The 14,535-nt window shown below is 45.3% G+C and overlaps 1 protein-coding gene across 1 annotated transcript in view; it reads right to left on the bottom strand.

Moving 5' to 3' along the window:
- Nucleotides 1–14,535, bottom strand: part of LOC128306479 (hemicentin-1) — a 46,171-nt gene that overhangs the window by 7,160 nt on the left and 24,476 nt on the right. The window contains exons 2-8 of the mRNA XM_053044013.1: nt 13,229–13,570; nt 12,630–12,740; nt 12,289–12,492; nt 12,032–12,183; nt 9,639–9,783; nt 7,282–7,412; nt 2,815–2,974 (exon numbers count right to left, since the gene is read on the bottom strand). Of these exons, the coding sequence (XP_052899973.1) occupies nt 2,815–2,974; nt 7,282–7,412; nt 9,639–9,783; nt 12,032–12,183; nt 12,289–12,492; nt 12,630–12,740; nt 13,229–13,570 (1,245 nt within the window). The remainder of the gene's footprint in view (nt 1–2,814; nt 2,975–7,281; nt 7,413–9,638; nt 9,784–12,031; nt 12,184–12,288; nt 12,493–12,629; nt 12,741–13,228; nt 13,571–14,535) is intronic.

The raw sequence follows: 14,535 nt of genomic DNA on the forward strand, positions 1-14,535 counted from the left end.
GATTTAAAATGCCGGACAGTATAAATTAGATTGCTGACCTGCACCTAGTTTCTCGTAATTGTGAATAGTTCGATTTTTCTTTGTATTCTGATTGCATTGACCTTTTATTGGCCGTTTTGATTGGGATTTGTTTGTGTGAATATACTCAGTAGAATCCTTTAACTTATGTGATTGATTATTACAGAGTGTTCCTGCACAAGTGGCTCAAGTGAGTTATTTTGTTTTGTTTTAAGTTCAACTGATACTTAAAACTAAAAGCTTATGGTACTTTGAAATTCTTACCAATTTCTAGAACTTTTGTGAGCTGAAATTGATTGTGTTGAAAGCTTTCTCCTCACACCGACGAAGCTTTCACCATTTAACTCGATAAAGTTTTGCATTGGGGTGATGTTTGTTAGTAGGAGTTCCAGCAATTGGAAACAATTTCCTAGACATATTCTAGTTTAAGTTGGTGGTAATCAAAAAATGGCAACTTTAATTTAAAATTTATAATAGCTGTATTATTCGCTTGATAGCCATTGACTGGACCGAGGTGCCCATTTATCACATGATTAACTTTAAAATTGAATGCACAAATTAAAAATCGTTTGCAATACTTCTAGCTGTGCCGCACAAAGCCCATTTAATTGTGCTGTTAACCAAAAAAAAAAAACAAAGCTCCACTGAAGGATCAATTCGCATTTTGCCATTTTGTATTATGAACTAATTGAGCGTGAAATGTGCATCGAACCAAAACGGTGGAAATTTCATTTCCAAAATAAACGAATTTTCCCATTTTCCCAAAAGGTACAAACCCGGGTCCGCTATCCTTCACGCAGTCATTTAAATGTGGCACTGAACGTGTGGGTGGGGGGGTGTTCGGGTGTGTGTGTGAGAGAAATCAAATGGCGTAAATTCTGATTTACAACCATTTCTGACAAACAAATTATCAGTCAATTGAGAGGGAAATGCGAGCACACAAGGCATGGCATGATCAAACCCCGGGACCAGGCACACGCGATCCTCATTCCGGTACCCACACCCGCCACCCATGACAGCTGGTTGGTTGGCACCATTTCCGCGGTACCATTGCGTCGCTTTTATTCGATTATCGTGACTGATTGCGGTACTATGCGGAGGTTGAAAATCAAAGCATCGCCCGGTCGTCCCATTTTGGGGTTGGGAAGGGCAGGAGGTGATGCTGGGGAAGGAATGGGCCCGGTTCAATCGCCATTTACAACGAACACATTCTCAGCTCGAAGCTCGAAAATCGAAGTGCGATGTTTCAGCACACTTGAGCGCATCGAGCAGTGCGCTGGTGCTTAAAAAACACATTTCAATGGTCAATGGCAGGAGCGAATGGGCATAATGGGAATATGTTCGCTTGATTTTCACTTCCACCGGCTGGGGTATGAAACGAAAAATAAAAATAAAAACAAAACTTTTAAACATTTTTCCTTTCTCTATTCTAAGAGAAGGAAGTTCCGGTGTGCCGTAAAAAAAAATCGCTGCTAAACGTTCTGCTAAATAGACCATAATTTTGTCCTAATTTTCCCACTGTGCAGCCACGGATGCTGGCGAACCGTTCCTTGATGGTATGTGAACGGAGGAGAGGGAGGAATTCATCGATTGAATTCCCTGGACGATTGTGACACTTCAATTACATTTGCACGAATTGTTACGATGCCCACAATCGAGTACAAAGTGGGACTGGGCATTTATTTTTTTTTTCGTACGAAACATTTGGGCTTCATTTGTACCATCGCCACCCTCGTACTACCCTGTACGTTTTACCCTTTGGGGTAGTTCACCCATATAAAAATACACACAGCCCACATACGCTCGCATCATCCATCCATAGGCAGTGGCGTCGAGCGAATGAATGGTTGTGGATGCCCGTTTGTTTGTCGAAATTTACGTAAAATACAATTTGAAATCCCACGCCGATCCGGCCACCCCCTCCCGGGTTTTTCTTCTTTTTTCGCGCCCTTGTGAATGGCAGTCGTTTGCTCATATTTGAACCGAATTTTTGGCGCTTGTTCATTGGGCCAGGAACAGCAGCAGGAAGTGAAAGCGAGCGTAAATCGAGCATTTGTAGCACCGGTTAATATTCATGTGTGAAATTAAATTCGATGCCGTGAACAAAACACCAACCGAAGTGGTTGCAATTTGCGGAACATGATGCGGTTTAGTTAAATAAAAAATTCACACACCCATCCACCGAATTTAAAAAGCGAGAGAAAAGGAGAGAGAGGGTGGGTGATGTATAAAAATAGGAAAGCTTTCCCTTCCTGTTGGGGGTTTGATGTGCTGTGTGCCACACTGTCGATCAGCGTGAAAAACCGAAGCCACTAGGAGCCTCATTTGTTCGGTGCCCGGTCGGTTGGCAAAGCTCCAGCAACGGGCGGAACAAGGTGCGAGGAGTTAATGAAATTTCATTTCATTTACAATAATGCGTTTCCCCCAAAATGAGAATCCGTTCCAGCCGTTTGCACCGTTCGGGTGACTTCATTCACCTGGCGCACACTGGTTGGGTTCCAAAACCGTCCAAGAAGAAAAAATAAAACAACAAGGAAACCTCCCGATTCACCGTACCGAATAAAATTCACTGTTTGCTCTGGCTACATCCAGCGGCTCCAGTTCGTCAAGTGGTAGGTTGGGTGGAATAAAAAAAAAAGGAATTTAACACGCAGCCCATTCAGGGAGGAAACAAAATATCGCGCAAGGAACCGCCACGCAGAGTGAAAGAAAATCAGGCCGCGATCGTTGGGCCGGGTGTGCGTAAGGATGTAATGAGCAGGCGGACGAAAAGGAGAAAAAAAACCGGATACTTACAGCGCACGCGAAGTGTGACGTGATTGCTCGTACCGCGGCCCTCGGTGTTTGCCGCCATGCAGGTGTAATCTCCGGCGAGGCTGCGGGACACACCTTGCAGGGCCAGCGAGTGGTCGGACAGGATGATGCCAGCTGTGACGTTATGATGGAGTTCGTTTCCCTGTATGGGGCGAGAAGCAGAAAAAAGCAGCGAAAAAGAAACGAGTGATAAAATGGAATGGTATTGTCAACAGTGTCGCAGGACGACAAGGACACACCGCAGAAGTGGTTCGCACACCGCACACCGAGGAGCTGGTGCCGTTTTTTCCTCCGTGTGGCTGCAAATAACAAACCCGACGAATCACGAAGATGGAACCGGCGTAAGAAACAATCCCATATACATATACATTACTTTTACTTTACTCATCGGGGTACCCGGATACCGGCTGGAAGTCGTAATTGAGTAGAGGAGGAGCAAAAAAAACCCTGAACGTACTTGAGCCCATACCAGACCAGTACCAAATCTTGGGCGGGAATTGAATTATTTACTCAGACCGCTTTTAATAAGGATCAAGTGAGGCTGGCACGAACGCGAGTTAATCTACCGACCGCCGACCTGGATGGTACGCGGCTACACACCATCCCATGGTGCCATGGTGGAAAACGCTGCGGCAAGCGTGTAAGCCGTGGGTCTTGCACCAGTTGTCATGAGCGCTCGCGTACACACGTAACACAACCGTTTGTTGTTGGTTTGCTGGTTAATTGTATTCTACCGAAGCTTCCCACCGGTGCGAACGAACTACACGCTGTTTGCGGGCAGCGGGATGGGGCGCGTAATGTTGATGAGAGGGAATGGGTGGGAGGGGGGGGTGCGAGGTGGTGGATCTTCTAACGATTATGAATGTACCGTGCAGATAATCCGAATTTTCAACATCAAACAGCTCCACTGTGAGCAGGTAGAGGGTGGAAAGTCCCGGTGGTGGTTACGCCTTCGGCAACAACGACAGACGGCTGGGGTAATGTGCGGTCGCGTGTTTGTGTGTTTTGTTTTTTTTATTTTTTGTTCACTCCAACGGTAAGTATGTTGTGTCTGTGTAGCTTTCCTGTGTCAATTAAATTGTTAATTATTCTGCTTGGAACATCATTCTAAAAGGCATCTGCTTATCTGTTTTAAGCGCGTATTGCGCGCGTACCGTGTAATGGGATTCCCGGGGTGTTCGTGAGTAGAATCAGAATGTTCAGGGGGTGGGGAAAGGTTGGGAGATGAAAGCTGCACAATGGGGAGGGTGTGAAAGTGTACCGTACCAGGTGGTGTAGTAGCGCAATGGATAGGATGTAACGTGTGTTTAATTGCTGCATGGAAGTGTTTCTTCAGCAATTAATGGTTGGTTGCTGGAAAGTGTCGTTGAACGTATGGTTGGGTAATCCATTTTAGATACGTTTTTTTTTTGAAGTTTAAATGTTTCATTTTAAATTGTTGATACAAGCAAGATGCGGTAAACTTTTTACGGTGTGTTGATTGAGCACGTCGTCTCGGCGTTTCGACCTTCTCGGTCATGTCTGTCATTTCTGGCTTACTAGATTTAATTTAAAAACGTAGGCGAATAATCACAGTCCTTGCTGCGGGGGATTGGTTCGGGTGGGATTTTGGGAGCTTTTCCGTGGTTTTTCCGTGAGAAGCTTAATTCGCCCGAAAAATGATTGTATTCAGTAAATTTTTAGAATACTGGGTTAGTAACAGGTGGGCTGATAATTGTTTGGCCTAACACATATATCGCGCTAGAAGATTTTTATCCATATCATATTTCGTTTGTACCAACCTTTACACGAATTCTGTCCAAATTTGACAGCACTCGGGCCACAACCTAATGAGCTAAAGCATTTTGTGTGACGCAACTTTTGTGTTTTGAGTAATCATGGAAAAGAAGGATTTTTGCGTGATGATAAAATATTAGTTTTTGAAGGGGAAAAATACAGTTGAAGCCAAAAATTGGTTTGATGAAGAGTCTTTGGACACTGTTCCATCAAAATCAACCATAAAATATTGGTATGCTAAATTTAAAAGTGGTGAAATGAGTACTGAGAACGGTGAACACAGTGGACGCCCAAAAGAGGTGGTTACTGTCGAAAACATTAAAAAAAATCACAAAATTATTAAGAACACCCATAATGTGAAGCTGATCGAGAAAGCTGACACCCTAAAGATATCTAAGGAACGTGTTGGACATATCGTTCACGAGTATTTGGGTATGAGAAAGCTCTGTGCAAAATGGCTGCCGCGCGAGCTTACATTTGAACAAAACCAACAACAAGTTGATGATTCGGAGCAGAGTTTGGAGCTGTTTAAGCGAATTTAATCCGAGTTTTTGCGTCAATATGTTACCATGGATGAGTCTTGGCTTCTCCACTTCACTCCAAAGTGCAATAGACAGTCATTCGAGTGGACAGGAAGCGATGAACCTGCCCCAAAAGCGGGGAAAACGCAACAAGCAGCTGGCTAGGTTATGGCGTCAATTTTTTTGGGATTTGCGAGGAATAATCTTCATCGACTATATTGAGAAAGGAAAGACCATTAATTGCGACTACTATATCAAGTTATTGAAGCGTTTGAAGGACGAAATCGTCAAAAAACGACCGCATTTGAAGAAAAAAAGTTTTGTTTCGTCAAGACAACGCACCATGCCACAAATCAGTGAAAACAATGGCAAAAATTAATGAATTAGGCCACGAAATGCTTCGCCATCCACCGTTTTTCGTAGATCTGGCTCTCAGTGACTAACTCCATTTCTCAGATCCCAAAAGGATGTCCTCTGAGAAGAAATTTTCGTCGTATAAAGAGGTGTTCGCCGAAACTGAGGCCTTTTTTGAGGCAAAGGACAATTACTACTACAAAAAGGATATCGAAAAATTTAGAGACCGGTGTATCGCCCTTGAAGGGACGTATGTTGAATACAAAAAAAATTTGGCCAAAAAAAAGTGTTTTACTGTCATAGGCCAAACAATTATGAGCCCACCTGTTATGCTAGGGTTATGTTTAACAAAACTAGAATAATATTTATCATTATCTATCTAACATGTCAGCTATATGCGCAAGATTCGAAGCGTTACAGTTGTGTGAATGTGCAAAATAGAATAAAGTAAAAAGGACAAAGCATTACTGGTTTTGTCATTAGATAACGGGAAACCCTGTAAAATTCATTTTGTAATTTTGTTCATTGCATACGTTATATTAATAGGTTGGTGCATAAAAATTTAAAGCCAATAAAATGAAGGCACTCAAGTGGGCAAAAATCCAGCAAATAGCGCGCCTTGCAACAAAAATAACAACTCAAATTTGCTGAGATAAACAAAACGCTCCATCCGTCAAAGTGCCTCCAGATGATGGCCATTATTTGCACAAACGAACATTTCGAAGAATGATTAAATTCAATCTCTTTCCTCGGGGCAGCTCCACTTGGCGCGTTTGAATTAACTAATTTTTTTTGTTGTTATGCCGCGGTGTCTTTTATAGCTTTGCATTACCCTCAGTGGGGCTGTAAAAGCTGTGAAGAACATCCTCGAACAGGTCGGTATAATAAGACACTTTGCGGGTCAGGATCCACTTATCCATCGAACAACCGCAAAGTCAAGTTGCAGTGGGAAATAATTCCGAACGCCCGCCCGACTGAAGTGACCGGCCAGAAAGGGTCTCACACATACTGGCGCATAAACGAATCGATGCAGAATGTTCTTCGCGTGCGCCACACATCTCCCCGTGACGGACAACGCCAGGAACGCAATTCTCCGGTCTCATTTGCAACGAGCTCCATCCCACCATTGCCGTACGGTAACACCCGAGGCACACGGTTCGCTTCGCAAATCCCATTTACAACCAATCCTCCGGTGGTTAGGCAAATCAAACATTGCACGTTTGCTTTATGAGATGAATCTTGGGCAGGAGCTTACTGAAGGACTGGAAAGCAAAAAAAAATGCTGTACGCCGAGCTGGACTAGTCCCAACGGTTGGTCGAGAGCCGGGTCGGAACAATGTCGAGGAATGCTACCGATGTCGCCGCTGAAAAGTTCCTGCCAACAAAGTCCTTCCGTGACACACACACACACACTCACACACAAAACCGATCATTTTTCCTTCGAACGCGGTCTATGGTCCACTTGGGTTTCAGCTTCCTAAACGGAATGGGGTAATTCCACCCCAAGGACGCCGGTAGTCTATTCTTGCTGAGCTCAGGAGCTTTCAAGCAGGGCACCGTGTTCGTTTTACGGTGCTTTTCCATCACATTCGTCGCTGGGCTAAGATTATAACGACCTTGGCGAAGGGAAGCTTCCGACTGGCAGTGTAATGCATATAATCGGGACAGGATAAGGAGCGAGGCTAGTAGGGCTAGTTTCGATGCTGAAAAACCTTGGTTGTCCCACTGTCCGACGTAGTGGAGCAATACAAAATAGGAAAAAAATCCCGAAAAATGTAAACCATGCACCCATACTTACATCGTGATACCAGGCGAGCTTGTACGGTTTCGGGTTCGATTGGATGTGGCAGTCGAAGTATATGTCGTCACCCTCCTTAATGTCGTCCGGATTAAGGGATGATCCCATTTTGAGCGTCACGATCGGCATGTCTGTTTTAAGGATGGGTAAGTAAAAGAGTTTTTGTTATTACAATCCCGGTGGAGTGTAAACACAATTTAGAGCAAACAAAGAGCGCAAGTTTAGCGCATGTCGAACTTTTTTTTTTTGCTACCCCACAATCCCACTTTACAGCAGGCACACGGGAAGCTCGTAAAATGCGGCAAACGATATAAAAAAAAATGCAAAGCAAAGCAAACCGCTTACAATGGCAGCGTGGAGGATCGGTGGAAGAAACTAAAAGTCACGACTGGAAAAACATCCATTACGGCGCATTGCGAGCACTGTTGCGATTTACTTGTAAAATCATCCGGTAATCAAAGCGGCACGAATCACTCTTCCATTTGCCATGGCGGAACGCGGAACCTTTCGCGTAGCACTTTTCGCTTTATCTGTCGCGACCGCACTTGCCAGGGCGCCACCGTACGTTAACGCCCGGTCCGTGCCGGGCCAATGCAAATAATGGTTTTACCCCCTTAGTCTTCTTCGGTCTGTTCGGCCGACCGGGGCCCCAACCAGCATCCGACGGTGTAGCATCGGTTTTATTGCGTTACCGGCCCAGACAGCACGCTTCTTAGCCCGGGTCCCGGGGAACCGTACCCCTATCGCGCGGGCAATAAGGAGACAAGTTTTATGCTACTTGTGTCGTTGGCTAACGGTCACATTTTTTTGTTGCCCATCTCTTATTTATTTACGATCCAGAACGATGGAACGACACCATTACGGTGGGGGATACAGGGCACACACACACACATACTACTCAACAACACGGTAACCCACCGTGGCCGGGAGGTTCTTAGCTATCTCTAGCACTCGTGGTTAAGTGGCGTTTCTTCGTGCCAAGTATTGGGGGCAGCAAGTCGAGAAAGAGAGATCGAGTGATAGGGAGAAGATTAAAAAGAAAAAATAAGTCGACTCTTGCAGCGCACGAAGGACGAAGGACTTTCGAAAGGGGACAATTTGAAGTGTCTGCTTTTTATCATTTCACGGTTGCATAAACATGGCGGGCACAACACATAAATAGGCAGCAACACGCTTAACCTCCCCCCGGGCGGTGAAGTAGAGCCGTGATGGGGAAAGCGAGAAGAAATAGAAGGAGATCTGGAACTCACCCCCCCCCCCCACCCCCCTTCTGTGGCTGGAGCTAACATCACCGAGAAGCACGAACGTGCGAAATCCCATTCACTTCCGCCTTCGATGGGACAAGACAGCCAGCCAGCCAGCAAGGAGCGACGCCCAGAGTGGCAGGGTTGTAACTTTGAATGAAAAGCTTTGCAAAACTTTTCGTCCAAGAGTATAAGTTAATTTCCCGCTTTATGCTACAGTATTTATTAGATTTGGTTTCGTTTCGTTCGTTTGGGTTTCCGTTTTTCGCCTGCACTGGTGCACCTAGCGTAAAGGTACTTTAGTGCTGGGGGGTCGCTAACTTTTTTTTTGTTTCGTAAAATGCTCGATGACGATTTATACGATTGCGTCTCAATTAGGACACGGCGTTCCGTTCTGGTGCAGCCCCCCCCCCCCCCCCCGGTTTTCCAACCCGGCACCCACAAATAGTGATGATGGGCCTTAGTTTGAAGTTTAGCATTTATTGGGTAGCGCCATAAAATGCCGTGTAACGCCGTCGTCGTAACCGTCCCCGGGCACGCACCGCCGGTTCCGGGATCCGCGGAACGCAGTTTTATCGTTGCGATCGTACCACGGGCAAATAAAACTGATAGGACGTTGTTTTGGGTGGGCTGTAAACGGAATTCAATTTCCGTTCGGTTCCGTTTTTGTGTTGCTTTCGTTGGCTGGAGGGATTGAACCATTGGTTTTACTGCTTGCCCAACGCCTCGTTTCAGCGCGGGCATCGTGTAACTCGGCGTCAGTCCGACTCCCGAACCCGGTCGCGCTGTTTCAAAGTCAATCACGATGCTGTGCATCGGGGGTGTGTGGCTTCGGTGATTTATTTTTTGCCTTCCGAAGACAGACGTTAATAAGACAGTAAATAAAGACGTTAAAGGAAAGCCATAAACTGTAAATACTTTTACGCAGTTTGCTATAAACAAAAATCCTGTGACCGCGCTGGAACAGTAAAGGTTTCGGCTTTAATCTCTTAATTTAGAAAACAACACCGCTCTTTCTTCTGCCATTGCAAGGGAAACCAGGGAAACCTTTAAGCTACTGTTCCGCATCCCTTTTCCGTGGGTTAGGGAATGAATGGGAGATTCGCTACTTACAATGCACCACCAGTCGCCACTTGTCCTCGATTGCGCTGTCCGGGATGAGCGGGTTCTCGGCCCGGCAAGTCAAATATTTGCCATCGTCGTCCACCGTCGGCGTGTACGATATAACGCTGAGTGATTGGTTGCCGGTCTCGGAGAACTGAGTGGAAGAAACGGAGGGGAGAAAAAAAAACCGAACGATAAAATGAAAGTATTGGGCCGGAATGAAGGGATTGGAAAGTGTACTCGCATATATAACCTACAAATAGAAGGAGGGCAAAAAAAAAAACAAAAAAAAAAAACACACACACACACACACATGTAATGCAACGGTCCAATTCGCAACCATTACGGCGCAACTTCCTTTTGAGCCGAATGGAAAGTCCGCAATATTACACATTTCAATCACGTGCACGCTCGGTACTTCGGGGTTTCAGTACGGCAGATGGTTCTCGGTTTTGCCGTCACTGCATGATCTCCGACTCTATTTATACTTTGTATTCGATCGAGCTGCAACTAAGTATTACCCTGATTCCTTTCTACAGGATTTGTTACTTGAGCTGGGTACGTTCGCAGTAGTGTTACAAATTTACACTCGTAACTCTTTTTATATTAGTTCTTTATATGCACTTCCTTATGTGAAAGTTTACGAAAGCACAATCGAATCAAAATATTTTATATTTATATTAGATTTTATATCGAAAAAATTTAATCCGCATCCGCGTATTTAATCGTTATGTTTGCGAGTGTATGCGTAAAATTAAATTTAAATTACTTTAACAAGATCAACAATGCTTGTTCCTTGTTGTAAGAAAACAAAATTGTAACATGGTAATTGAAGCATGGCAAAAAAGTGATATTTATATTTATTAGGTAGGGAAATTTGTAATACTTGTACCTGGCAAAAGTAACTGTAAATGTAAAACGGAAAATGTAAAAAAAGAGTTTTCATCAAACAGGGAACACAGAGACGGAAGAAAAAAGGTTTAAACTAGTACTTGAGGCGCCAGGTATAGAACATTACATGCTTCGTGGTCATTTAATGTTAACAATACAAGACATCAATTAAACATTTATCAGTAGTATGTTAATAAAGCAAAATTAAATCAGTTCCTCAAAAAAGCTCTCATCCAGTCCTAGCAAATTATGGAGGGAAAATCCTTAGGAATGTTTCAAGTTGATTAGTGTAAAGAGTTTTGGTTAAACTATCGGTAACGATTTGTTAAACATCATTTTAAGAAAAAATGCGTTTGGAGTTTGATCAGTTTATGAGTTATCGGCATTGGGCATAGGGAACTTAAATTTTCTAATTAACGAACAGTATCAAAATTAAACAAAAATTGATTGATTTGTGATTGTACTTTTGTTTTAAGCTTTTATGTATACTTATTAATCCATATGAGGTCCCTTCAAATTATGAAAGGGAATCTCGATTAGGATCAATTAGCTTTTCGGGACGTATCGATCGATTTCTACCATTTTCTTTTTTCAATCAGAGACAACCCCCAAAAATGATTCCATACTAAACAGCGCAATTATCGTTGCCTGCAAATGAAATTAGCATGTATTCCAGTGCTACAGTCCACTGGCCGTGAGACAAGTCAAACTGCGACCGGAATGAGTTTTAGAACTAAATAGAACTTCAATAACATTAACCCGTTGCGCTTCCCAGCGGGCACTGCGGAACAATGGGTATCTGTGAAATTGTTGATTAATAATTATTGCCGATTGGTTTTGCTAATTATTTCCTCCAGCGACAGGTGCAATCGCACCAAATCGGGCAACAAACTGCGACCGTTGCGTTGGTTCAAAAATCGGGCAAGATAATTATGAGCGCAATTAGCGTGCGAGAAAACACGACAGCACCGGCGCTGGTGCTGAGAATACGCTGGTGACGGGGTGGAGTTGAGGTTGTGGTTTGATTTAAAATTAATATTTAGCAATTCCTATTTACCCGAAACCCGTGGGCGATCGGAACCTGATCGGGGGGGGGTAACAGGCGCATTCCATGTCAGGACCGTTTCATTATTTCACAATGTTTTCCTATAAATTATCACTTCGAAGTTAACGTCCCACTATCAGCCCGGAAGGTATGCAATACAATGTTGTTTTAGCATCAGCGTGCGAGATCGTTGGGACACGGGCACTGTTTCGTGTGCACAAATTAACACACTTTTCAATTTGGCTAGAGGATGAAGGAAAAAAACCGATTCCATTGTTCTCATTGTCGAAAATGAAACATGTACCAGCCTTTGAAAAGAAAGCTAAACATGGTATTGTGTGAGTTTGATTCCACCCTCCACGCTCGGGATTGTTGCATCGTTCCCGTAACGGACGATCGATTGCGTTTGACCGAGCATGACGCATATCCAACCTGTAATTACAAACCGTGCCCCGTCCGTACTTACGTTCTTCGTTACGCGCTTCAGCATGCGGGTGCCTTTCCACCACGATATGGCCGCTTCTGGGCGGGAGCCCGAACTTTTGCACTCAATCTCGTACCGCTTGTCGGCGGAGACGAACTTTTCCTTGGCCATGATGTGGACCGCGACCGGTTTGACTGTGAAAAACGCGAACCATCGCAACACGTTAGAAGCTCATTTCCATACGGGAACGCGCCCACCCCGCCGGGCTGGTCGATGGTCACACCGTGCCGGGTACTTACGGTTAACGTCCAGGACGACTACTTTATTGTTGGGCGGCGTCAGGTTCGTATTGCTCGCGACGCACATCAACCGGGCGTCCAGATGCTGTCGGCCAATGTTTGGATAGGACAGATGATTGACCGTCGTTCCGTCTGGTCGGGTTTCGAACGACTCATCGATGACACTGTTGTCGAGGTACCAGGTCACGTTCGGCCGGGGACGTCCTGTTTTGGGTGGGGAATGGAATGGCAGAGAAAAGAAACTGTGAGTACACACTTGCACCAGGAGCCTACGGTGACCCAATCGAATGGAGGAGACTCCCAGGGTTGACCTTCCGCATCCGGAGCTGATTGAGGCTTACCTCCTTTGACCTCGCAGATCAGCGCTATGTCGCTGCCCTCGCTGTAGGGTTCGACCGTGTTTGCCTTTTCCCGGCGCCGCGAATCGTAGATGATGGGCCGATCTGGTGGCACTGCAAATGAGTAAACAGGCGGTGAACGAATAGATGCGAACGAGAGCGAAATGGGCTTCAATAGGTCGAGTGACATCGACGTACGATAGATGTCAGTCATTTAATTGTTTTTTTTTTCCATTGGACTTCGAACGGTCAGGGAAGAATTCGTTTATTATTTAATGATTTGTTGTGGTTTTAACCAGAACTGTAAGCAAGTTTCAGTATCGCATTTGGAATGTCCACACAGTGGTTCAAAATTCAAAAAGAATTAATAAAGAATAAAAAATGAATAATAGCCTCAAATACATGGATATTAAAATTTAATTCATAATTAGGGTCTCGAATTAGAAAGCAAAGATTTTTTTACGTAATTACTATATTATATATAATAAATATTATGAATTCTTTAAAAAACTCTTCAATCCTGTACGAAACGCATGCGTTGTCATTCGCAGCGCACAGCGGCCCTGGCCCGAACATGCCGATGGAGGCGCCCGGTTGCTTACCTATCACAGTGAAGTTTATTTTCAGATTTCGCGTGGGCGAGTTGCGAAAGTCAACGCGACACCGGTACATCCCTTCGTCGGAAAGCTTAATCTCGTCCACCAGCAGCTGGGCTGGGTGTGTCGTTGCGCGGAAAAAGGCCCGTTTGCCGAAGTACTTGTCCGACGAGGAGAGCCGTGCCTGGGCTACCTGGCGTCCCCGCACGTCAAAGTTGTAGAGTGGTTCGTTGTCGTCCTCCTTGAACCACAGCACCATGTACACGGCATCGTCCCGCTCGAGTGGCGTGATGTCGCACGGTAGGCTGGCCTGTTTGCCCAACACTCCGCTGACCGTCGTGATGGGAACTGAAATTGTAGCGGATGGGGGAGAAAAAGAGACAAAAACACACACAGAACATTAAAGTGCTGCACAACGTGTAACGGATGCCCGGGGCCGTATTTACTTTGTCGTCGATAAAAGCAATATCTTAATTAGTAGCACCAACCCGCCACGGATCCACTGTCCGGATCCGGCTGTGACAATGTGACGGTAAAATTTATCCGGGCCTATCAAAATAATCTCATTTGCGTCATGTTCTATTTTGGACGGTTTTAAATCGATCAACATATTCTCTAGCAAATCCCCGGCCAGCTTATCACCACTACGTCAATAACTTTAATTCTCTGCCCGTGGAATTTATCCTTTGAAATCGCTCATTTATTTACGATGTCGGGTAGTCGGGGCGGTGGTACGCCACTGACCCATCAGCACCGGCAAAGCACACAGGTGAACCGGATGCCGGGCGCACCATTAAAAGGACGCGAACCTCAGTGACGTTTATGGCCTGTCCCAAAACCCAAACCCCCGTGCAAGGCCGGGGCTGCAGGGATGCTTTGGCTTTGCGGCAATCTAGTGCCGGGCAGCGCAAAACTCGACGGTCCCGGGGTAACCGGACACGATCCGTCTCGGATCGGTTAGGCCAGGGGCACGAGTACGGAAATGCCGACCCAAAGCATAATCCCATTCCGCACCGATAAGCCGTAAGCTAACATCAGTCAAAGCAAGGCATGTAGCATGCTGGGCGACCCCGTAGCGAACACACACACACCAGAACACTCTTCAGCCGTTGATGATTGGTAAGGCCCGGTGCCCGACCGGCAAGGATGGGACCACTTCAAACCGTGCACCGTGATCTCGATGGAAAATCCCGGCACATGAAACGAATTTTATCCAACCACGGTACACCGACCGGTGGGGCCATGCATTCGCTCTCAAGAGGCACTCATTTGGTTGACTAATTTCCGTTGCCAACGGGTGGATGAAAGCGTGT

Source organism: Anopheles moucheti, chromosome 2, assembly GCF_943734755.1.
Source record: "Anopheles moucheti chromosome 2, idAnoMoucSN_F20_07, whole genome shotgun sequence".
Lineage (NCBI taxonomy): Eukaryota > Metazoa > Arthropoda > Insecta > Diptera > Culicidae > Anopheles > Anopheles moucheti.